The sequence below is a fragment of the Apaloderma vittatum genome, unplaced genomic scaffold (genome assembly GCF_000703405.1).
Source record: "Apaloderma vittatum isolate BGI_N311 unplaced genomic scaffold, ASM70340v1 scaffold19371, whole genome shotgun sequence".
NCBI lineage: Eukaryota > Metazoa > Chordata > Aves > Trogoniformes > Trogonidae > Apaloderma > Apaloderma vittatum.
In genome coordinates this window covers 4,954-30,934 of record NW_009699836.1, presented here as the reverse complement: position 1 = coordinate 30,934, position 25,981 = coordinate 4,954, and the positions used below count along the sequence as shown (strand labels likewise).

The following is a 25,981-nucleotide window of genomic DNA, read 5'->3' as shown; positions in this document are numbered from 1 at the left end:
GGATGATATGGTTTAGGGGTGAACTTGTAGTGTACGGTTAATGGTTGGACTCGATGATCCCAAGGGTCTTTTCCAACCTGAATTGTTCTATGATTTGATTCTATGCTTCAGCACAGGATTGTTGTCTTTGCTGTTTACTTCAGTGTAGCCTGGTTGGATTCTGAGCCAGCTAGTTCTCTTGATTCTGTATCTGACCTGTGTGTGGAATAGCTTGATGCTGTACTTCAGGTACATGATGTGAGGAGGAGAGGATTTGTGTCACACTGGTAATTTTCATACTCCTCAACTTCGGTCTGCTTGCAGAGTCTTCAGAAAAAAAATAATTACTTTAATTGGTAAGATTATAGCCTTTCTGTATCCTACAGATAGAGAGGAGATTTCAGTACCTGGTTTTACTCTTTCAGTAAAGTGTCTAGACCTACTTGAGTGAATCCCTTTATGGACTGATTTGAACAAGGGGATATTAGAAACCAGGGTTTTTCGTAGTGATGGTCCTGGCCACTGAGCTGTTGATAGCTGTAGGTTGGGTTAGAATGGATTAACTGCCACTTTTTATCCCATGAAGGATGGATGACCTGTTACTTTTTTAACTACTCCCTTACAAACTTTGACTATAAATTTGGGGACTGCTGCACTGGGGAAGTGGGAGGTTTCACAGAGGAAAATAGATGTGTGGGTTGTGATGGTTTCTGTTTTTGTGGGTTTTCTTTTTTCAAACTCTGAATAAAGCTGTCTAGTAGAGCATGTAAAGTGTTGGGAAGGTAAAATACCTTTCCTCAGTGCTTTGAATACGTTGTAGTGTTCTGCTTGGTCACTTCCAGTTTCATATACAAGCTTTTGTAGTAATATATATATACATATATAGCTGGATAGGACTTCATTTCACTTTATACAAACATTTCACAGAATGTCAGGGATTGGAAAGGACCTCGAAAGATCATCTAGTCCAGCCCCCCTGCCAGAGCAGGATCCCCTACAGTAGGTCACACAGGAACACGTCCAGGCGGGTTTTGAATGTCTCCAGAGAAGGAGACTCCACAACCTCCCTGGGCAGCCTGTGCCAGGGCTCTGTCACCCTCACAGTGAAAAAGTTTTTCCTCATGTTTTTGTGGAACCTCCTATGCTTCGTCTTGCACCCGGTGCCCCTTGTCCTATCATTGGACATCACTGAGAAGAGCCTGGCTCCGTCCTCCTGACACTCACCCTTTTTGCATTTATAAATATTGATGAGGTCACCCCTCAGCCTCCTCTTCTCCAAACTAAAGAGACCCAACTCCTTCAGCCTTTCTTCTTAAGGGAGGTGTCCCACTCCATCATCTTTGTGGCTCTGTGCTGGACTCTTTCAAGCAGGAAATGTGCCTCTCCTGACTTTAACTGTTCAGATGTTTCAACTTGCTTTCCATTAGGTTAAAAAGATGATGCACTGTCAGATAACTGAAATGACCAAGCTCTGAACCAGGGTAAAGAACCCTGTAGTTTTAGCAAATAATGCATTGAAAATTAGGTTTCAGTGAGCAGGTGTTGTGAAAGATTGATTGAAATAGAAGCATACAAGCCTCATCCACACTCATCTGCAATTCCTGGAATTTTGTTATTTTGTTTGTTATTTTTATTTGCTTTGTTTTAAAAGGTGTGTTTATATGTATATACTTACCTTTAGAATATCATGGAAGAAAGGGTTCCTAAGCCTTTGCTTAATTTGTGTACCTTAATTTACAGCTGCATTCTTTCCACCAGTCTCTTCGAGATCTCAGTAGTGAACAAGTTCGCCTGGGAGATGACATCAGTCGGGAGATTTCAAGAAGAAATCGGTATAAACAGAATATAACTCTGTGTGAAGAATACTGTGGAAAATAAGTGTTATGCTTTTAAGTGATTCTTCAGCACCTTCATTCTTTTGTATTAAAAAAATAATTTTGGGGAGAGTGAGGTATTGCACAGCGTGTAGATGAAAGCCGTATTGTGAACTGCTTGTTTCATGTAATCCTGTACAGTATTTAAAAATGTAAATAACACCCATCAGTTTGGATTTGTATAGCATGTGTGGCTTTTCCCCCCTTTTTTATATATGGATAATATTACAAGGACTTGGGAATTTGTTTTATTACACCTTTTCTCCTTATTTGGTTTTGGTGCTGCAGTCTTGAGGCAAGCCCTTATGCAGGCCATAATGTGTTTTTTTTTAAAGTACATATTGTCTCACCCTGTGGTGCTTTGTCTAATAGCAGTAACAGGACTTAGTCCACTAATTCCTAGCAGGAATTAGGACTGTTCAAAAGGACTGTGTAACCATGTTCATAGTTCCGTACTTGTTGACCTGATACCTAGCCTTTCAAACTAGATTCTTCGTTATCTTCACTTAAAGAATGGAAATGCTTTTTATCATGAATTTTCTAATTATGCTAGGATTTTAGAGGCTGTAGAACAAATGGAAGTAGCATAAAAATCCATGAGGTTGTTGCTGCTTAAAATCATCACAGCTGATATTTATTTTTTGCGCTGAAGAATACTGTCTTAACTGTATTTGTCTTTGAAGGACTGATGCTGAATTAAGAAAGACTCTAGAAGAATTGTCTGAAAAGCTCACTGAGTCCCAAAGACAAGAAACGGTGAGTGTGTCTAACATGAGAAGATGTTTTATATTTAGTATTCTAGAGCAGGATATGGGCTTCTAGTTCAGTGTGTGTGTTGATAATGAATACCACATATTAGTATATATACCCTTCCCTAATGAAATCAGCAAGACAGGTTTTATATTTTGGGTACTTGTTTAAAGTAACAATGCTTTACAAGTGTGTATGTAGTGAATTTTTTCTGTTTCAAAATTCACAGTCTTGGAGAAACCTGCTTTTTAACTTGGAACATTGATTTGCACACTATCATACTTGTTGAAGATACCTTTTGGACAAGCTTTCCTATATGAAGACGATGAATAGTATTGCTTCCTCCCTCCCTGTCCTTTTTAGTCCTTATCTGTGCAGTGTAATGAGAGGAGTCTCTTTGGGCTGCACTCTTATCTGAAGGCTCTATGACAAATGTGACAAAGAAGGCAGGACAACCATGATAGTCTCCTTCTTTTTTTGCTTCCTTTATCTGCTGGAAAAGAAGTTGAGGATCTCCCCCGTAGTTAGGAGGTGAAGGTTGTGTAAGTAGTTCTTGATGTGTAAGACTTGGATGTATGCTCTCTGTAAGTATTAATGTGGTATCAGTAGCAATGTTGAATTTTCAGTGCAAGTATTGTGTGTCTTCATTTTCTTGCCCTAAAAATGCAGTTTTCATGATACGTTTGAAACTGATAACAATACTGTTGGCGCAGACCACTTGTTAGCACCAGCAGACTTAATTATTGTACTTGTGGAAGTTCCTGATTCTAGATGAATTTGGAGGGGGATTCAAGCAACTGTGGTCTATCAGGACCAGTTATACACTTGATGTGGTAGAATCCATCAGTGGAGGAAGGCTTCCCTTGTCAGCCTTCCTCAAAATATATAACAGGATGTCTTTGTTAGAAAGTTAGTTCTGCTTTCTCCTAATAGGCTGGCAGGATAAAATAAGTTGATCTGATAACGAATTCTTGATACTTGCAAAACTGAGATTTTCGTGCTGTGGCCTACTTCTCAGCATACTTATGTTTTTTTTCCTATTACATGTACCAGGAAATTAGTGAACTCAGTAAGTTTTAACCAGGATAGTTTCAAGAAAATAAGTGCAACAACTAGCTCCACTACAATGTTCAATCCCTTTGAATAAGAGAAGTAAATCTTCTTCCTCAGTCCTCTGGAATACTGGCAGCCGCTGTTTTTTCATTAATGAAAAAAACCAGCTAGCTCTTTGTGACCTCCTATAGTAGGATTTCAAGATTTGAAAATGAATGGTACAACTTCTGACCTAAGAGGAACAAAAAATGAGAGATGTAAAGTGTAACAAGGAAGCCTTCTGTAGTGAACGGTAAGAGGAAGACCAGAAGAGTAAATCTCTTGGTTAGGAGAGAACATTATCTCCCAATAAAACTATGAAAGCTGAAATGTTTAATAATACTCTTTTAGTGAAGACATAAACATTTCAGTTAGCTGCAGGGAGACAAGACTGGAAAGAGGAGGCAAAACAAAAAAAGGGGAAAAATAAAAAAAGCTGCTCTTCCAAAAACTTTCATGAAGGGTTGAAACAATTTCTGGGGTTCAATTTGCAGAAGAAATACGTAGTTAGGAAAGATCTGGTCATGTGCGATGAATGGTCAAAAAGTGGATGTTTAGTAAATGATATTAGAATAGAAAGACATCTGATATAATTCTGCACAATATTAGTCTAATCACTTGTGACTTGGAGCTTCTTGATGTGGAATTTATTTTTACTTTCTGTACTTAGTAATCCCTCCATACATTTATTTTCTGGAACTTATCCAAATATGTCATAACTTGCCTATCTTTATCATCTTGTCCTATAGCAAGGAGTTCTCTGGATAGATCACATATTGTGAGACAAGTTACGACTTTGGTGGTAGTTTGTCTTTTTCAGTTGTGTGTGTGTTTGGTATGTTTTGGTTGATTTGTTTGGTTATTTTTTTGGTTGGCTTTTCTTTGTTATTGTCGAGCTGCTGTATGGTTTTTGCTGAGTTTTTTTTTTTAATCTAACTGCATTTTCATTTCCTAATTTTCATTAGAGGAGGTTGATCGGTTTCTTCAGAGGCTTTTCAGAGGATCCAGTTTCTCTTCAGACTGAAGAATTCTGACATGCTTCTTCACTCATTGTATCCAGGCAATTGCAATTCCACAGTGCTGAAAAAACCTAGTGATAGGAACATTCTGCTTTTCATCTGGCTCTCTGATACTAGGTGTGATACTTTGCCCATGTTCAAAGCTTACTGTTATATTGATGAAGCTGACAGAAGGGGTGAGATGAAGGAAATGCAGAAAGTGTCCTCTGTTACTGTAGGTTTTTGAGATCCTTTAGTGCCTGTCTGTGTTTAGGAATTCTTCTAAAGAGATTATTTAAGTCAGAATTGATTTCCTTTTGGTGCAAGTGAGTTGAGTAGGAGGAAATACTTTATTCCTCACAAATTCTTTGTGCAAGGTTGTGCGGGAACCTTTGTCCTTGTTGCCTTTATCATTTCTCTTTGGAGTGTTTATCACCTCTAACATTGCCATCCTTCTATTTTAACTCTACTGTATGATTCTTGGTGATAAATTATCAACTTGAAATTTTGATAATTTGACAGGATGAGTTTGTGCTAGAAATATTCTTTTCAGTTCAGTGTCCTGGAGCCTTCGTTTATGTAGGGACATTCATCTAAATTCTTACAGCTGTACTGCTCAGTCTAATCAGTGTTTGAAAATTGCCTGTATGTAGATGTGTGGTGATGAAGGCCTAATCCCTACAGCTGTTCTGAGTCACTTGTTCAGAATTTGATTTTATTAAAGGTTAGAGCCTTTTTGATGCTGAATCTGAATACTTTCAAAGCCACACAACACAATCAGTGTACATTAATTTTGCCTTTAAAGGGGGCCTTTTCCACGTCAGAATAAGAAGCAGAGGACATCTGAGGTGGTGACACAGGTGTAGTTGGCTGCCCGTTTCAAATCAAGCCCTCTCCATGGTCTTGAGAATATGTGTGGTTTTGGTATAAATCTGCAAGTTCTACAACTCTATAAAAACCTCTTATCTAGACAGTTTGTGAGATTCCTTGTTTCTTGAAAAGAGTTTGGATGTTTGCTGTAGAGGATTACTCATACAGACTGATAAACAATTGAAAGAATTTTATGGTTGCATAAGATATCCCTCTTTGTTGCAATCTCCTGAATGACGAAGCACATCCTGAATAGCACAAGAAGATAACTTTTATGCATAGAAAGCAACTGCACTGGAACATAGATTTGTTCAAATTAAGTTGATGCTTAATTGAGATGGCACCGTTAGAAGGTTAGTGTAGGCTGTGTCTGTGGAAAAAAGACAGCAATGTCAAGTGAAATGGGTCTCACATGGAGTTAATGGTTACAGTATCTCAGAGGACCAGGATTGTTGTCAAATATGGAACTGTCCTTCAGAAGATCTGATACAGGGATTTTTGACACTGTACTGGTCACTTGTAAAATGTGTATCACGTAGTATGATTTGCCATGAGAGAAAAGTTTAACAATATTTAAAGCGGCATCCGTGAAAGCAGTTTGCTATTTTTGTGATTTTAACACTTCTGTTTCAAGTCTGCATTGATGATAAAATAGGTCATAACAAGAAAGGCAGCAAAAATCTGTTGAAACGGATCTCAGTCAGCAAGACTTATGCACTAGAAATAACAGTGAAAAGCTGAAAAACAGGAGAGAAATTCAAGAAGTAGGATGCTGCTTTTTGTAGCTTAAGCATCTACCATCTTCCACAATGTTATATTTAGCTGTGTGACTTAAATGTCACCCTGGATTTAAACAGGACATTCTATACTTTGTGTTTAATTGGTGATGTGGAAACTTTTTGATAGGTTAATCCAGTTTCATAAATTTTCCTGCTACATTAAAGCCTTATGCAGAGCGATTTCTCTTAGTGATTGTCATTGAGGTAGTCTGTGTTACTTGAAAAATGTATCCTTGAAATCACATTTTAATATGTTGTGAAATTAATAATTTAGTGCTAGTATTTCATGTCGTTATGTAGAGCCTCTGTGTGCTTTGTACTGTTCTTTAGTGAATCACTTGTCTACACTAAGGCTTTTGGTAAAATCCAAAGGACAAGATGTGTACTCTGATGGTAGAAATGTTGTTCTGAGTCAGGGTCATTTGGGATAGAAGTGAGTTTTAGAGTTTCTTCTCCATGCATTAATTAATGAGTTATCTTAACTGCTTCTAATTTATTTTCTTTTAATCCCCATTTTTGTGTGTCACAGGCTCTGTGACAAACTGAAGAAGGTCAGAAAGGCTATAAAAACAGGGAGATAATACCTATACCTCCAAAGTCCAATGACATTTTCTTTGCATTATTCCAACTTCACTGCTAGCTTTATTTTCTTATGTTTTCAACCTAGTATATTTTTTAGAATACTAAATAGGCTAATACTTAATTTCAGACTAAATGCATGTATTTTGCTGACAGCCGAAACAGAGGAACAATGGCTTGAGTTCTCCCCATTTTCCTAAATTAGATATTTATGAGCTCACCTCTGTCCAGGATCTGATTTTCTTGAAACCCATCACAAAGTCTAAATGTATTTGACAGCTCTGTACCACTGAATGTTTGAATCTATTGGTCAATTTCTGCTGAGTTTTGGGAAGGCTAGGAAACGAGGAGCACAAATGAAGGACCATAATCCCCTAAGTATTGTTCTTTATAAAGTAGGCTAAAAGTGGTGTTTACGAGGCTGCCTTTGTTTTAATCCTCTTTTTCAGGATTAATGCTAGTTTAATGCTTCATAGTAAGCATTTTGTCTACCAGAAAATACTTTTCCTTCTGAAGAAATGTTAACCAATGTGGTACCTATTCCTTCATCTTAAACCAACGTTTTTTTATCTAACAGTCAACCATTCTGTATGTCAAGCTCTATCTTATAAAAAAAAATTGAACAAAAAAAAGATGGAAAAACGATTGCTTTAAGGAATCAAAGTGTTCATAGTCTAATATTGCTTCTTTGTTTAATGTCTCTTTTTGTTATTTCATACATACTTGGAATGGCTTTTGAAGTTGCTTTTTTAATTTGAAATGTCTGATTACATGCAAAAAACCCTCTAGTCTTTGGAGGAAATGAGATTTAGGCAAATATTCAAACACGTTCTATGCAAATCCTCTTAAAAAAGGAAAAAGTTGACAGCAGTGTAAGAAATACAGCAATATATCTATTTGACTGAATTAGAAGCTCTGCATTTACTTCAGACACGAAGAGAAAGATTGTAGAAAGTGGGAACTTAATTAGATAAGTAAGAACAGCCATAAAAAGTTGTGTGAATTCATGAGAGTAGAAGGGCTATGGTGGTAGAGATTAGGAGACATTAACAAACGGAGGTCAAGGGCAATGATGATTCACTTGTAAATACATCACCCTTTCTCAGGAAGAACAAACCAATTGGTCTGCTCCTTGCAGGCGAGGGGGAACTATTGACACAGCCTGCTGAGAAAGTTCAGTGCTGTTTAATGCCCGTTCATTACTGTTTAACAGCCCACAAATTAAGCTGCAAGTTAGTGACCAGCAATGGATATGTAAGATCTCAGCATAAAACACTGGATGGGGGAGTAGAAAGAAAGGCATGTAAAATATTTTGAAATAATTTGGTGCAGATTAGCTAAGAAATTTAAAAACTACTGATGGCTGTTTTAGATTATTCATGGACAAGTGTGGAGGTAAGTTAGACTAAATGTTCTTGGAGAATTGAAAAAGAACAAATCTTGAAAAATGAGAAGACAGACTGATTAATTTTTTGGAACTTGATTTGTAAACATCCAAGAGCAAACAAGAAACTTAAGTAGTAAACAACACAGATTTTTTCAAGAAAAATTACACTTGTGTCATGAAAGAAATTTACAGCGATGAAGCAGTAGTTTTCTACATCTTGATGCATTTTTTTGAATTTTTCTTAGATAGAATTTCATATATTGTTTTAGTAAGTTTTTCAGTAAAGTATGGTATGAGTATAGTCTAGAATAAACACACAACTGTCCAGATGCCAGTTCACTGTTAAAATTAGAGAAATCAGTGAAATGAATTTTACATGTTGGTATTATTGATCTGATTTTCTTGGAAGTTTTTATTAATAGTCTACACAATGCAACGTAGAGATGCCTGTTATATTTGCGGATGGACTACAGATATGTTGGAACACAGAGCTGATATTCAGTATCCCATCTTGTATGTGGCTTAAAGGATAGAACAAGGTTAATAGGAGTAAAATTCAACAAGGAGGACTAAAATTATACTTTAGGAAAACCAGATCATTTTAGATGTGGTGGAATGAATTGTCTAGATGGGGCTGTAAAAGTTTTACGTGAATATTTTTAAGCGGGTTAGATAGACTTGTAGAAAAATGTTATAGATGTAAAAGGTTATGTGTTCAGTCAGGCAGAAAGTTTGCTAGCCTTTGAAATCCCTTCCAGCCTCTTCTTTCTGTGCTCTGTGCACAGAGAATATGACCTATCTGTACACTATATATACTAAATATAGTATCTTTATAGAAATTTTATTCTTCCAATGAGTCATAAGTGGCTTCAAAATGTTTGGTGGTTTGTTTTGGTGTGTTTTTTTGTTTTGTTTTGTTTGTTTTTAAGCGGATTATGTACTGTGTTAGAAATAAGGTAAATTGTATTCTGGAGGGAGTTAAAAAGGTAGAGGCAGATCACTTTATCTGGTTAGTAAAAAGTTACTTTATTACCAATTCTGCATTTATGATAATTTGTAATGAAATCTGAAGTCTGCAGGAGTCTGAAGCTTGCCTGCTGCTGCCTCGGGCCATCTGCTGTGCATGTGGTGAACCAGACCCGTGTCAGTGAGCAAGTTACTGACCTTCTCCTTTGGAATCTCTTCTGTTGGGGAGATGTTACTTCTGGCTCTTTTGTCAATTCTAAATTGCAGATTTTCTTTCTTAATAGCTTTAGTGATCTCTTGCTTTAGTGTTCACTTGAAAAAGATACATGAGAGCTGAGAAAGCATCTGCCTACAGAAACATGTAGCCAGGATTAAGATGTAAAAACATTACTTTGTTTCATTTGTGTTCTGTAGATATATCGGAGAGGAGGATGACAGGTATTTCCCAGCTTTCAGCAAAGACTAAATAAGTTTAAGGACAAAGTGTTATTTCTGTTCCTACTACATAGTAGTGTTGTTTCTATTAGCTGGAGTATTTTGTGAATTATTACAAATGACATTAAGTAGTTGTCAAAACAAATAAAATGTTGTGATGTCCTTATTTTTTATCCATTAGTTTTTAGTAAGCGTTTAGATCATGACTGCAGAGCTTTTATAACTTATGTGAAAGGGCATGGTTTGATACAGTACGATTTTTGAGCATTTCCTGATGGTTTTAAGAGAAATTAGAAAATTCCAAATTGTAAGCTGACATTTCATTTGACCGAGCAAACATTAAGTGTTTTCAAACTTAGGTATTCTGTTGTAAAGAAGCCTAGAGTATAAATGTGACCCCAATTATGTGTCTGTTGCTACATGATTGTGTTGCTCACATTTAAAATTTTCGATCTATACATAAGCCTAGTGCTAGTAGAAGCATGCTTAATGGTGAAGTATAGATGAGAACTTGTTCCCCTCTACATAAGTCAGAAACTAGCAATTGGACAATGTTTTAAGTCTTCCTCTTTTTATCTAAATACCATTCTGTAATAGATTTTTTTTTTTTTAGTGGTTGGTTGATTAGTTTTAAGGTAGGGAAGAAATGATACCTATTTTCCTTGCTGATCTTCAGCTTTAACAATATAAATTTAATTTGCTCTCCACAAGAGGGTGCTGTGTGCTAGCAGCTTGAAACGGAACCAGTATTATAGGTAAAGGTTGAATTACCGTGTTTATAATGCAAATTGCTTTAACAAATAACTAGTGTTATTTGTATTAGTTCATGCATAGATTCACAAAGTACTGAGGAAAAAGTCTTAAAATAATATAATTATTTTGTGCTATTAGTTGCTCTCATGATCTGTCCACCTATCTCTTGTTTACTACTTTTCACTTATACATTTCAGAGTATGAAAGAGGCAAACATTGGTCAGTTTTCCAGATTGGAGATGTGAAAGAAATGACTCTCCAGAGGTTAATCAGGCCTGTGGCAGAGAAGCTAAGATTTTTGTATTACGGTTTCAGGTTAGGCTACACGAAGCTTCGTACTGAGATATTTAACACTTGAGTAGAACCACAACTCTAGAGAAATATAAGCATATACCTGAAGGATTATATTGCTAGCAAGAGAGCAGGTCACTTCCCTCCTTGAGTACTTCTGGAGTGTTTACTGCTATAATTCTAGTTATTTTCTATACCATTCTAAATCTTATTTAATAAAATAATAGTTGTGTTCTCTCTTCTTTCTGCCCCATGTTCTAGTTATCTTTTTTTGCCATTGTAACCTTAATACACAGTAAAAGACACACTAATTTTCTGCAGGTTTTTTTTATTTTTTTAAATCTTGAAGGTATCAGAACGGGTAGAGAGAAGACTTCAGGAGATAGAACAAGAAATGCGTGCTGAAAGACAGCTTGTTGAACGGCGCCAGGACCAACTGGGACATATGTCTCTTCAATTACAAGAGGTATGCAAATGAAAATGTCCAGTGTATTCAGGATTGAGTTAGGGATGTACTGCATTTGTGGACCTGTACTTGTCAAATTGGCAAAAATGCTTGTATCTTTTGACTATATCAGTCCAGGTCTGCTTGCTTTGATGGCCAGATGATAACAAGTACAGTCTCTGCTTTTCATGATACTCTCTTTCCTATGTTTAGACCTTTTTGGTAACTGGCAGAAATATTATTATAATAACCCACCCTCCTTCAACACCCAAACAAAAAAAAGCAAGTCATTATCTGGTTGTCTTAGTTTAAAACATTTTGTTTTCTAAGATGTAAACTTTGCTTTTGCAGTAATCAGTTTATTTTTAATTTATTTCAGCAAGTGATCAAATGCACTTGTAGTGACCAGACAGCTTGTCATTGCTTTTCACTTTCATTCAATGGTATCTGATGAAGTATAAAATGTTGTTTAGGAGACCAATACAAATGTTTACATTTAAAATTGGAGACAGCTAGTAGTTTTTTTGTGTTATTTTAGGAAATGTATGAAAAGTACAGCTCTTCCTGACTTTACTGCTATTATTAAAAGCTGTACCTTAACACAGTGTAGCTTCATTTCATTCCCCTTAAGGTATGATTTGCAATGTTATTTCTAACTATGCAGTAGGATACTATAGTTGAGAAGAAATGTGCAATCCCTTGGTTTTTCATGTTGATATTGGTGACAGTATATATGCTTTTTGGAAGGCAGTTGTTTTATACTATGCAATAATATTGAGGAGCCTTAATTTAGATTGATGATTTATATTTCAAGTAAGGCTAGAGTCTTTTCAAAGAGGTCATATTTAAGAAGATAAGATGCTCTTTCTATATAAATAAAAAGTAATGTTTATCAGAATGCTTGTTGTGCTACTACTAGTATTTCAGAAAGAGTTGCTGTTTCATTTTTTCCTGCTATTGATGTCCTAATGGGTGAAAAGAACGAGAGTGTTCATTGCTTTTTAATATGCCTGCATCCATTTCTAGATTCTTTGCTTGTGCCTCCAGTCCAGTAGAGGGATGCTTAATGAAATGAGTTGGTATCATTTGATAGTGTTATCTGCAGATTGGAACAAAACTGGTTTTTTTTCCTTTTAAAGGGATAATTACTTCTTTCTATAAATTTACATGACACTGCCATGGTTTCTTTAGAAGGAAAACTTGAATTCAAGTGAATGAGTTGAAATGTTTTTCAAAGACTTTCATAAAATTGGCTATGTGATCATGAGCCCTCAAGCTAGAAGCCTTTTTTCCTAGTATCTCATATTTTGATTTTTTTTCATGCAAAATGAATATGAAATACTAAATACATCTCTGACCTTCCGTGCCCTTAAGCTGTCCAGCTGTAGATGAAGACGTTTTAACACTTTCTCCTGCAAATTCTATTTTGGTCTGTGCATATTTTTGTGAATTATTTTTAACAGAAAGATTCTTTTGACATCACTGTCCAAAACTTCAATTTGTAGCCTTCATTCTTAGTTTACAGGAAAGCTCAACACTTGTTAGTCTGCTTGGTAAAATTTTACTATTAGGAATTGCCCAAGCCAAGATTCAGACCCAGTCCTGACTGGAACAGGTTTATTCCACATGTGGTGTCTTCATTGCTGCTGCTACTTGGAGGAGAATCACATTCTTGGTGATTCTCTTATGTCTCTGAAGTAGGGACTCCTATGTTCAAATTGTCCTTCTGAGTGGCTGATCTCAGTCACGACTCCGAATTTCTTAGACTGGACTCTTGTCACTGTATTTGGCAATCCTATTAAAGCATAGATTACCCCTGTTGCAATGAATTACAAATTTTTTGGGAGCTTCTAGTCTTTAACATGTAGAATAGAACCTGGTGGTGTCAGGTGACAAATATAGAAGGGAGCTTCTTTCAGTAGGTGATCTTTCTTTGACAAATTACATAGAAATATGGAGACAGTATTGCTCTTGAAACACAGACTTCTATCACACTCCCAGTTGCAACAAGCAACATGTCCTCTTCTGCTAATTCTTCCGTCACAGCTGTCTTAACAGCTTGGAAAAGATCTTTGTGATAGAGTTGTAACTTCTTACTGCCGGATGTCTTGCCTTCTTGCATCATATTCCTTCCCCATTGAACTTTCATGTTAATTTGCCCTTACCTAGGCAGAAAATGGTCTTGCTTCTGGATGGTGTTTGTATTTATCAGGAGCGATTCACGCAGAATCTCAGAATTGTTGAGGCTGGAAAAGATCTCTGAGATCATCAATACCTTTTGAACAGTTGCCAGAGCTCTTTAGCTCTCCCACTAACGTATTGTACCACCTTGCACCCTGCCTTTTGAAGAACACGTGCGTTTGAGAGCAAAATAGTCTGGATCCTGTACGTGCTGCCTGTCTGTGTACTATTGTGCTTTTGTTATGGATTGTGTATTGTACATATGTATTGTGGTTTGGTTATGGATTATGAACTATAGAATACACAGGAATATGAGCATATCTAAGACTGCAAAAAGCTTAGAACTGATCGAATCTCAAATCTGAAAACAGGAAAAAATGCCAACAACAAGTCTGAGAATTGGGTGTGGCATGTTTGAGCTTTTGAGCTCCTAGTTTTTGGATTTTTCAAATTTTTGTTTCTTTGTATGTGGTGTTACAGATGAATAGATTCACTATGGCAAAACAAATACAATGAATAATGTAATTTATGACTATGAATTATGTAAAATATGTGAATAGTTTAAAAAGCTTATTTCAACAATATACTTTCAAGCTGGCTAGTAGTTGGTTTGTCAATTTTCTCCTTATTGCATCAATATAACTGATTTTTTTACTAAAGTATTTTTAATTTTTCTGTGCTACAGACAAAATTACATTTGACTTTAAAGATCTCTTGAGTTTTTCTAACTTTGCTGATAGTATACACTAATTTTCATGATTTGTTTTTTAAAGATCCTATATTTTAAGTAGTCAATTTCAGCAAACCCTACAAGTTCATTATTTAAAAATAAATAAAGCAGTAAAATTCCTGATAATCATTGGATTTCATGTAAAAAATCTGATGTTATTTAACTTTTTCCTTATTGATCACCCACCTTATTGACTGCTGTCTGGTTGAAGTGACTGCATTTTACATTCAGAACTTTTTGACACAATATATGACATTGTTGGTTTTCTTCCTTTTTGTGAAATATATTCTTTCATGCTGCTTTGGTACTCAGCTATTGTAGATGCTATTCTCAAGTCAGCAAGAGTCTCATTAGTTCACTCCTTTGATCTCTCATGGGATATACAGAACAGTGCTGAGGACCGGACACTGAAAAAGGTGGATCTCTTCAGTCAGTACCTGCACACGAGTGTGTAATCACCCAAAGATTCTTAGGGGACACTGTAGATTAAAATACTCCTAATGAACTTGATCAAACCTAGGGGGAGGCTAGTTGCCTTTTTCTGCACCTTGGCTTTTAAATCAGCTCTTCCTCTTGTTGTGGCTTATATTTGGCCTGAAGTGTCAGGTATATCACAAGCGGCAGCCAAGCTGCTTTCCAGTAAGTGAGATGTCCTGTGCTGGCAAAGCAGGAACACATTTAGGGGTGAGCCCAAACCAGTAAACTCTAATATAGACTAGACTAGACTAGACTAGACTAGACTAGACTAGACTAATAAGTATGCTGCTTCTGGAAGAAGCCTTAAGAGATGATGGTAGTAATTTAGGTTTCATTTTTCTCATTGTCTTTAATGACACCTGTCTGCAATAATGATGCTAACCTGGATAGTGACGGTCTCAGATCTTTTTGATCCCTACTCCCATTTGGAGTGGAGTGCTTGGCTTCGCGTATGTAAATGTGTGTGGGCAGTCCTGTAAGAACTGAATGTTCCTTATCACTAACCTGAATTTCTTTGAGGAGTGATAGCCAGTTGCCCCTCGTCTTCCATTACCCATCATCTTGGGTAATCATCTTGGGTTGCCCCTTTCTTTAAATAACTCCAGGATTGATGAATGTGAGGACATATTCCGTTTATACAAATGCAGCCTGTCGGAGGAGATGGAAGGGTAGGCATGCCTCTTGCTGAGAGTGATTAGGAGAGAAAGCTTTCCATCTGAGAGTTTGAAGTGCATGTGGAGAGTATGCACTGAGGAATGTGTTGAGAAGTAGTCTTTATAACATACAGATCTCCCTAGGGCATGATGTGTATCTCTGTAGCTTAACTTGCTATATATTAGGAAGAATGTACTTGAATTGCTTTGTGTAGTTTTGCATAGCCTAGTAAATAACTAAATATTTTTCTGCAGTTGCTGTTTGGATGAGACATGTTTCTACATAATTTGTAAGGAGACCTTTTTACTTTGTTTTTCTGTTTCTTGTTGTTTGTAATTTGAATTACGAGTTGGTTGGACTCTCAGCTCTGTCAGTGGCCTCAGTATTGTGGTCATCATTGCATGGATGTAGTGTTCTATTGAAGTCTTTTTGTGTCCTCTTTTATTTCTTCAAAATGCTTCCTAAATAACATTACTGGAAGGGTGGGTAGGGTTTGGATTGACTTCTGAAATCCTGTTATTTGATACGGTCTGAATGATTTACAAAGAAATGCTATTTTAAGCATTCATGGCTATTTAATAAGAATTTTTTTTTCATTAGCTTGCTTGTTTTACATTTTAAACAAAACAGAATCACATTTGGTTTTTGGATTTGGTCAGTAGTTATTTTAATTAAGAAATCTTGTGAGGTTTAAATGTTAATAGTTGCTGTTTTAGGAAAGTGCAGTGCCCCAAACTGACCACTGCTTGTCACTATTTTACCGTTTTAACAGGATCGTCTTCCTAAATCTCCATAATTGAGTTACGTATTTTCAGGGTCTAACTGAACATGATGATACATTCGTTTTGGTCTTTCTCTTACCTCTCTTGTCTCTCTGTCAGTTTTGTGTGATGTGTGAACTTTTGTTTTGTATTGCACTACTGTCATAATCGTAGACTGATTATTAACCAAGGTGATATGCAGTTAGTATACTGACCGTAAAGAAAGCTTGACATATAAAAGTTCTCATTTTAACTTCTAAATGGGCATTATTATTTTGAATCTGTAGTCTGTATGTGGGGAAAAAAAATTCTCTGTTTTTATATATCTTTTAATTTAGTGTGTATTACTGTGTTTAAACACTATCTGTTCAAACAGCGATTACTACAAATAAGAAAATTACAATTAGCAAATCCAGAAGGTATTTCAGCTTCTGAAGCTGTACTTCATAGCAAAAAAGAAAGTTAAAATTTAAGTTCATGCTTATGGATGTGTGGATGAAGTCATGTGAGGCTCAGTGGAAAATGGAAAACTGAACCAACATATAACCTACAGAAAAGTATGTTTTTCTTGTATGTTTCACTGAAAATTCATTATATTTTAGGAAAACGTGTGTTTGGGAGGAGTATTCCGTCACCTGTTATCGTTTGTTCGCATTTTTACGTGCATTTTTTAAAACAAGGTCAAATATCATTCTTAAAAATGGACTTTATGTAGCTTTTATATATATTGGATGTCCTCGATAGCTTCACTAATTCCTGTGCTTGCCTTCCTGGATTTTGGTGAAATAAGTCCTTGTGTTCATACTTCGCACGCTGTAGCTGAGCAGAATTGTATGTATAGAACGTTTTAATCCCACTGGCTGTGGTAAGGCACTGACTGCAGTTATGTCTTAAGCTAATAAAGTGGATACAACAGGAACCCTTTTTTAGGTTTTTCTTCCTGCAACTGGATACTTTGAATCTTTTTTCCTCCCACTGCACATACTGTGAAGTGCAAGAGGCTGGTGGACTTTCAACAGAGAGTGGGATAGCCTGACAGACAAAAATGTAATTGAAAATTCTCTTTTTGCATGTCTTTATCTCAGATCTTTAGACAAACATAAACTCGATCTGTGCTCTGAGCCATCTGGATGTTTTAATGCATTGTTGATACTTGCTTCTTGGCTCTGTGCTGTGCCACCTGTGGCTAATGGTTTCTGTTTTGATTGTAGTTTGAATCTGACTCTGGCTTGGCACATGAGCAAGTCTCATACATATCTGTCACTGAAATATCTAGGCGGTCTGTTTTTAAATGCCTGGCTGGCATGTCTAAGTGTAGTATACTTGGACCCACGCTAGCTGCTAATGTAGCAAGTTAGGGAAGGAATTTTCATTCAGGTTAGGATGTGGTATACTTTTGCCTTATTTTAAAATATAGCATGAGGCTAATTTGCTTGTGTATTTCTGTTAATATGAATAAAATTTACCAGTCAGTCTCACTTTGAAAGAGCAAATTTTGGTTTGTGGTGTGTGCATTACTTTCAAATAATCTGGTTTTATTTAAAAAAAACTAAAACCAAACAAAACCTGAAACCTCAAACCCCATGAAAATTTAGTATGCTTGAATTGCAGTAAATGTTATTATTCCCTGTTGTAAGATTTTTAATAAGTTGGAAAGTTTGAGAACTATTGTTATAGAGGCCTGCACAAAGTTTTCCCCATATATAAGAAAAAATCTCTATCATTAAAGGAGTAAATTATTTTATCTATTTGAAGTTTTGGGGTTTGATATGCTGTATATGGTTGAGGTGTGTTGAGTCAGGTATGTTAGTAATTTAGTACTGTCTTATGCTAGTGAACTCTTTAAAAACACCCGTAAGAATTGCTCTATGGAGTCAAATCAAAAGTTCATCTGGCTTGTCAAGGACAAGAGCCTGTTTCTGACCACTGGGGCAGGCAGTGTAACATCTAGCTGGTCCTTCCCGAAACCATGCTGTGAAGACTTCTTCCCATGGAAGTTCTTTGTGGCCTCCTCCATGCCTAACCCCTTCGAAGCCTCATTCAGCCTCCTTGTCAGCCTTCTCATGGCCAACCTGGATGTGACTGCTTTCAAGAGTTGGATCTTGGTAGGGGAATCTGAATGACTGTAGACTTGTTCCAGTTCCTTGGTGCTCCAGCATTGTTGGGCAGGGCTCTCCTGGGCAGTGTCTGCCTGCTTCTTCGGAGCCATCCAGGGAGGAGCATGTGTTGGAAATGTTGTTCCTCAGCATCCCCTACTTATTCTCATTTTTGATGTGTGGCTATCAAACCCCTTCTTTGAAGACAACAAGTGAAATCGAAGAGTTCTTTGGATCTTTCCATGGTACTTTAAAAAGTTTTCTCTAACCCTTCCTTTCCCTAGAGAAACCTTTAGTGGAGAAAGATCAGGAGTGACACAGACCAGTGAGAGAATTATTTAAGAAAAGTATGACGAGGAAAAACATGGAATTAACTTTTACCTCTGCAGTTTCAGTAACAGCAGATGTTTGTCTGGCTGTAGCTGACCTGATGTTTCCATTTCTTAATGACATTTTGATTAGTTAACTGATTGCCTACCTAGTACCGACTGGAAAAAAAACATGCACGTTGCACAGCTGAAGCGGTGCACGTGCAGTATGTTTAATTTATTTTAACTATATGTTCTTTTTGTAGTATTTAAACTCACATCTACTGGTTTTTTTTTCTTAAAAATGAAATTATTATGGGCTATTTTTTAGAGTATACAGAAAATAAAATTGAACACTATATTTGCAGCACCAGTAACAGGAAGGACTGCTTTTTTACTTGAAGTTATTGCTGTTCAATAGCCTGAATAGTGTTCAGTGATCATGGTAAGTTGAAACGGGATATTAATTTCTGTGGTTTCTTCTGGGAATTAAGATGTACTACTGATGCAGAGGCATACTTTTTGCCTTCAGTGGGGAAATCTTTGAAAATTTTCCAAGTTTTTCTAATTGCAGCCCAGCTTCAACATTTTCCTTATGATGCTGACATCTCTAGCAAAATCTGCACATGAAAACGTGAATTTTTGGTCCAGTATTAATTATTAAATTAGAGCAAAAAGTAAGGTTGGCATACAGTTGACTATGTATAACTAAGCTTCTAATTTTGCTGGTAAAAATAGAGCTCAATTGCAGATAGTATAAGTCATATATCCCTTAGTAGACTGTTCTGTACTCATACTTCTAGTCATGAACAAAAATAAAAAACAACAAAACGTGCAAAAATGGCGTTAACTGAAGTGATGATCTTTGATTTTTGTTTATGTAACTTTTTGGGAGTTCTTATTGACTAAAATGGAGGTGTCAGGTCTGTCTGCAGTGTGGAGTTTTATAGTAGACTGGAATGATATATTTGACTCTATACTGCTTATTTAGAGAAGTATCTTAAACATGTTAGTCTTACAGTGTCTGGTTATGAGTCAGTTAAGACTAGAAGTGTAATTCTATTATTTTCAGAGGCATAGTTATGAATCTCAGTTTTTAGTGTAAACTGTTCAAGCAGGAGAATAATGCAAACTATACTGAAATTCCTACGCTTCCTGAAGTGAGGATATAAGACTAAGATAGGTATATAAATCCATTTATTTTCTTCACAAGCTACTTGTAAAAGCAAAACCTCTGAAGCTGAATGCCTGGCTTCAGTAAGATTGATTAATATCTTGCCTTCTGTTTTTATACAGTGAAGTCATTCACCAGTATACAGTGAAGAGAAAATATTCAAAAAATGAATGAAATTGCACTAATTATAAGGATGGGATACTTGTTTACGGGCATTTCTTTAAAATGTAAAATAAAAATGTTGCTTAAGAAGAACAGACTGTGGAAAAGATTTCTTTCTGGACAGGCTATGTGTTTCTGGTTTTGTTCTGTCATGGGTTTAGCAAGTAATGGTGATAGGAAGAGATGTACTTACACTCCATGATATTAGACAAAAGTAAAAGGTGTTTACTAAGACCTCTGATTTGTGCAAAGTGCCTGGTCATGTTGCATAGCAAAGTTTTATTAACACAGTTACTGAAATTCATAGTAAATTCTTTCATTATGGCTTGTAATCCCTCTCAACTGGTGTTTCGAAGTGATATTTAAGATGAGCCAATGGCACTGTTCTGGCTTAGATATCAGATATCCAACCTTGGGTTGTGTATGTTGCAGACTGTATGTGTCAATAATGTCTGTGATGCCCAATGTGTTCCTTTGCCCGGGATTGGCTAGGTTCTGCTAATAGTGTTGATTTGGAGAGGGAAAAGATTTTGAAACTGATATTCAAGGCAAAATTGTTTTTCTATGATGCTTCGTAAAATGTACGTTGAGTGGATGTAGATACTTTGGTTTGAGGGGAGGAAGAGAAATCCCTATGGGTTTATTTCGTTTTATTTTCCAAGTAGGGCACATGAATGTCAGTGACTTTTGGTCAGGAAAGTTTCAGTTGATTCTGCCTTAATACTGTGATTCTAAGCATCTGTCCAGATTCAGAAAAAATAACATTTTTTTTAACTTCTAACACAAACTCATGGTAGTGTTTTCCCTTCTGTTGTGTTTAATATCATGTATATTTTATATTACAGGATATCTTCTTATCTGATATGTTCACAGCTTACCTGTAGGGGATCTCTTGAGCCTCTTAAACCTTCATCTGAAAGTGTTTTGGGTCAGCTCTGAGTGTCTGGAGCTCTGTACATTGGAAGTACATTAGGGCTAGTTTTTGCTTTGTATTTGACCCTGTTGTGTGCATGAGTGTGTTTATGTATGCACGGACTTAATATTTATTTTTTCATAGCAATATACATTGGCTCCACCGAGAACTAGTACACACAAAGCACTTGTCTAGATCTTAAATATATCAGCAGATTCTTTTAACAGATTTACAAAGAAGGCTTCTGTAACTTTTATAATGAAGTTCATAATATATTTTTCTCCCCTAAAGGCTTTAAGGAAGCAAGATGTTAAAGCAGAGGAAACAGAAGAACTCATGAAAAAAAAACTTGTGAAATATGAAAGTGAAAAGACCCAAGTAAGAATTTTCTCCTTTCTTGTTTGGTTTTAAATGAGTACATAGTGCCATATGTTACAGTTTTTGTTTCCTTTTCCAGTGAAACCAGCAGGCTAAAACTTTCTTTACTCTTAAAGAGAACAAGGTGTGTGTTTTTTTTGTTTTTTTTTTTCATCAGAGGCAATGTGAAGGAAAGACAAGTTTGGTATAACTGTAGTCAAAGCTTTTTTGCTATGGCGTGTTACTTGTCCATCTCGCAGGGTGGAAGAGTTGTCACGAGTTTAAGCTGGGGACTGTCCATCATTTCCTTCTTTGTTTTGTCTCTGAATTTATATATAGTGTGCTCTATCTTTTTACCTCTTATATAAAGTTTAGCCTTTTTGTCAATGCTTTCAATATTATACCCCTTTATGCTAAACCGTCTACGTAGTGGTTTATGTTATGTTACTCTCTTGATTCCATTAATGCTGATCCTGTTTGCCCATTTGCCAGCCTCTCAGCATCCTCGTTGAGATTGCTATCTCTGCAATAACAATTTCTGCTGTTGAAAACTATATTTATTTCCATGTGAATTTTTGTGATCTTGGAACTAATTTTGGTAGAAGTCAGAAAATACTTTGTCGCTTTTTGTTTTCTGGTTTTTTTTCTTTTTTTTTCTGAATGATCAGATTTCTAAATGAGTTGGCTGACTTGTTCTGATTAATCATTTTCAAGCTCCTTTAGTACAATTTTTAGGAAAAATTTCAACTGATTAAAGTTCTGCGCACTTCAATTTTTCAGTTGTCTTGTTTTGAGAATAATTCAAATACATCTTCTTATACAACATGGGAAACCCACAAAACTTAACAATTACCAATTCTACCAATGTGTGTCATCTTTAACACTTCTATGAATAAACTGTGTAACAAAGATGACTTCAAATGTTAATTCCTTGTTAATTTTACTTTGAGTTTGAATATTATTTCAAATCCAGGAACAATGTTTTCGAAACTTATAAAAAGTTTATCTCCCTTTGTTTTACTTTTAGCCCAGTAAAAATTTGTTTTCATTCTTTTTTTTGGTTTGTTTTGGGTTATATATGCCACTTTGTATCTTTGTGTTATACAGACTATTGTACAAAAGTTATAGAATCTTAAGTTAAATTCTCTGTATTTAAATTTAGCAGTTTAGTAATTTAAATAAATGTAGCAGGGATTTAGTACAAATGAAAGTTTGGTTTAAAGTCTTGGACAAATAAGAATATTATGTATATTATACCTCATTTTAAATAGATTCTTGTATCGATTAATCCATGCTAGAATTAAATAGTTAAAATACACTTTTTAACTATAATGCATACATCGCTTCTCTTTCTTCATCATGTTCTGTACTGAAAGCTCAAGCAGGAATTGGAGCAGTTCCGGAAAAAGTTGAATGAATCAGAAGGCAGCAGAGAAGCTCTTTTGCATCAGGTAACCTCTCTGGTGTGGCCAAATTCCAAAGTTTTCATATTAGACTGTATCTGAGATGTGCTTTTTTATATTTTTTGCTTAATCTTCCAATCTCATACTCTGATAACATTGTTTTGGGAAGGGAAGAAGGAGATACAGAATGACAGATTTAAGTACCTAAAATATGTGGGCTTAGCTTTCATTATGCTTTTCTGCTTTCCAAACTTTTATGTATATATGTTCATATATAATAATTACAGTATTTGTAGTAGTTATGGTACTTTTAAAGTACATAAATGCATTGTTTGTAACTGCACATTGTATCATTGTTGTGCAAAGTGCTTGCTATAACTGGTGAATTCAGATAAACCAATAACCTAGAAATATTTGTTGTATAGTATACTAATGTGATAAAAACATAAATAAAAACAAACAACGCCCCCCCCTCCCCCCCCCAAACTGAGAAACTGTCCAAAGTGTGCTCTAAACAGTGACTGTTGATGCTTATTGGATTAGACCTCCAGAGAAGTGTCCTTTCTCCTAAATGTTTCTAATCTTTTCTTCTTTCAGAGGAGCTGGGGAAAAAGATTGATATAACCAGGGAGGGCGTAATTGGCATACGCATCTGTTAGCACTAGTTATTTGACTTCTGTATCTAGGAGAAGTTTGGGTTGGCTCTATTGCTGTTTTGAATTTTGCTCATAATGTGTGAAATAGTGCGGTATCAGATACGTGTAATATGAGTTAGAGATAATTTCCTTCAATTAAATTTTAGTGTCGTATTTTCTTTATTTTCTCATAAGACAATGTCATGTTTGTAAAAAGCCTCTATGTTTTTTAGTAAGTACATTGTATTTTTCATTAGTAGAATGTAAAAGACATTTACATATTAACTTTATATAGATATTTTTGCTAGCAATGTCAAGACAATGGCAACATATAAAATGGTAGCATTTTATTTGGTCTAGAGAAATTAATACTCATCTATGGTCAACATAAATTATGTTTCCTTTTAATTTTGAATAATGACTTTGTGGCCTATAGTTAGGAAGTAATTAGTCTCTTTGTTTGCCATTTGCATCACTCTTGAGATTTATTTATAAATATTATTTCTGTAGAGTCTTTTTGGGGGGGTTGTAGTATTTAAGAAAAGTATCCTGTTTACTCTTCCATTCTGTTTTTCGTTAAACATTTGCTACTTGTATATGCATTTTAGATTGAGGATCTTCGTTCCCAACTTTTGAGAGCAGAAGAAGACCGTGTAGAGTTGCAACATCAAATTGCACATGTTGCTGTGCACCGCCAGGGCTACCAGGATGTGCAAGATGATGACAGGAGAAGTAGAACAGGTACAACTCTCGTTTATGTGTTAGAAACCTGCAAATTAGCTTGGACATTAATTCTGTCTTTGATTTTTAGTCTAATTCTTCTACTGTTTCAACAAAAGCAGCATTTAACTTCTCAGCTTTAAGTTAGTAAGTACTGGGACCTAAATATTAACAAATAAATATCGGAGTTAAAATTTAGGATAAAATACTGTGATTTGCATGGTTAAAATAAGTGAAAATTATCAGAGACAATTTCATTGAAGTGGATGATGTTTTTACAGAAGAAAAGCGTTCAAATGTTTTTGAATAGTAATTTTTCTGAAATTTTATATTTCAGTCCATTTGCAATTTAAATTCTGCCATCTTGAAAAGCTTAGCAAGTGTCATTTACATAGATAGTTAAGACTAATGAATTTTTGCTGGAATTTCTGGGGTATAACAACATATACCAGAGAGGTTAAGAAAACTTTCCCGTATGATGTGGTCAGGGCTTCTGTTTGCAGTGTATTAGAATTGCAGAGATGGAACATTGGTCTTTAAACAATTTCAAGACATAATTGCATATTAAATTACCACTTTAGCAAGGTCTTCACTGCATTGTTAGTTATCTATTTGTATTTAAACTTTTCAAATGTAATCAAAAAGACATTAGAGAAAGTCTGTATCTTTCTCCTTATTAACATAGAAACGTGTTTCGAGGAACTGTGACTCCAAGTCCAGTGTTTCTGTGAATGTTTAATTGCTTTGTTTAATGACTTATTCTTATATTTTCATACTCTAGCTACTGAATTATCTTGGTTACTAAAATAGGATTCTGACTTCCTGTTTTACAAATCTCATATAGAACACTGGAAAATGGCTAGATTTTTTTACGTGGCTTAGCTTTGGAAATGGGAAACTAAATAGTAATTTTAATAGTTTTTCTCCACCTGTGTTAATCTGTCTGCATAAAAGTGAATTTATTGGAAGCAATATGCATATTTTAATGTTTTCATTTGCTTTATAATTATAAATGAAAAGTGTTGTAAAATTAAAAAATATACTGGAACTATTAAGTTATACCCATATAATTTATGTAGTTGTGTTTCTCCTTACTGTGTTATTTCTGTTTTTTCAAATGGAGATTTTCTTTGTCTATAGTAATTTATGACTGAAGACCTTTGAATTTCTGTTTGAGGAAGATTACAGTTTACTCTCATCAAGAACTTCTACTGTAGTTGTAGGATTCAGACATACATTTCAGATATTGTGACCTCTAAATCAGGAGATATCTCATGGGATAAAATCTTGGCCATGAAGTTGGTAGCAAAGTTTTATTTCCACCAGAATTTCCCCATAGCTTCTTCCGTCCTGTTTTATTTTATTAGATTTTGAGTGTGTTTTTGGAGGGAAGTGGGGGGGAACCCCCATAAAATGACTGTTTGAATAGAAATACTGTCTCATTCAGCAAAAGTTTGTTACAGCCTGTGATCAGAATCAGTAGTTGTAGAGTAGTCTGAAGTAGAGAAGAAAATTGGGAAAGAGAAATGACAAAAACAATTTACTATAAGCTGCTGTTTCTACTGGGGCTATTGTTCTATTCTTACTATTTTATAGTAGCTGAAAGATATGAGAGAGAGAAGCAAGAATTGGAGAAACATATTTTGGAGCTTAAAGCAAAGCTGAGTCATAATGCTGTAATGTCAGAGGTAGAAGAACTGAAGAGATGCATAGAGCGTAAGGACAAGGAGAAAGCAGAGCTTGTAATGCACATACAGGTAAATTGTTTTGGTTTTTTCTTTTTAAAATAATTTTCAATATGTTTAAGGTAAGTGAAATGCTAGATTAAGGAGTAACTCTTAAAACTAAAAGTAGCTGCCATGCTCCTCTTTGTTTATTCTGTAAATAACTTGGAAAGGTGATCTGGGTTTGCTGAGGTGTTTCTCTCTCATCTTGTTAATAAACTAAAAAATGTATTTGCTATTGCCCATGAATTCATGGTTTGGATTACTTCTCTTTCCCATATGCAAAGAGAAAGTGAGCTGATTTTATCAATTACCATTAATAATGGTTTCTGGAGTTATTTATAAGTTACTATTTACTTACATATTCACCATTCCATCATGTTTCAGAACTAAAGTTTAACTTCAGGCAAACTGGGATAGCTTATTCTATGAGATATGACAGCAGAGTAACAAAACCAGATAACTGCAATTAGATGCAATATAATAAT

General features: G+C 35.5%; 1 protein-coding gene across 1 annotated transcript in view; it reads left to right on the top strand.

Annotated features, from left to right (window-relative positions):
* The window catches only part of LOC104266992 (centrosomal protein of 128 kDa-like), a gene marked incomplete at its 3' end in the record, with an annotated part of 30,844 nt that extends 5,318 nt beyond the window's left edge, over positions 1-25,526 (top strand). Inside the window, exons 5-11 of the mRNA XM_009878562.1 lie at positions 1,720-1,811; positions 2,537-2,609; positions 11,103-11,219; positions 20,946-21,032; positions 22,388-22,462; positions 23,658-23,790; positions 25,366-25,526. Of these exons, the coding sequence (XP_009876864.1) occupies positions 1,720-1,811; positions 2,537-2,609; positions 11,103-11,219; positions 20,946-21,032; positions 22,388-22,462; positions 23,658-23,790; positions 25,366-25,526 (738 nt within the window). The remainder of the gene's footprint in view (positions 1-1,719; positions 1,812-2,536; positions 2,610-11,102; positions 11,220-20,945; positions 21,033-22,387; positions 22,463-23,657; positions 23,791-25,365) is intronic.
* Positions 25,527-25,981: the final 455 nt, after the last annotated feature.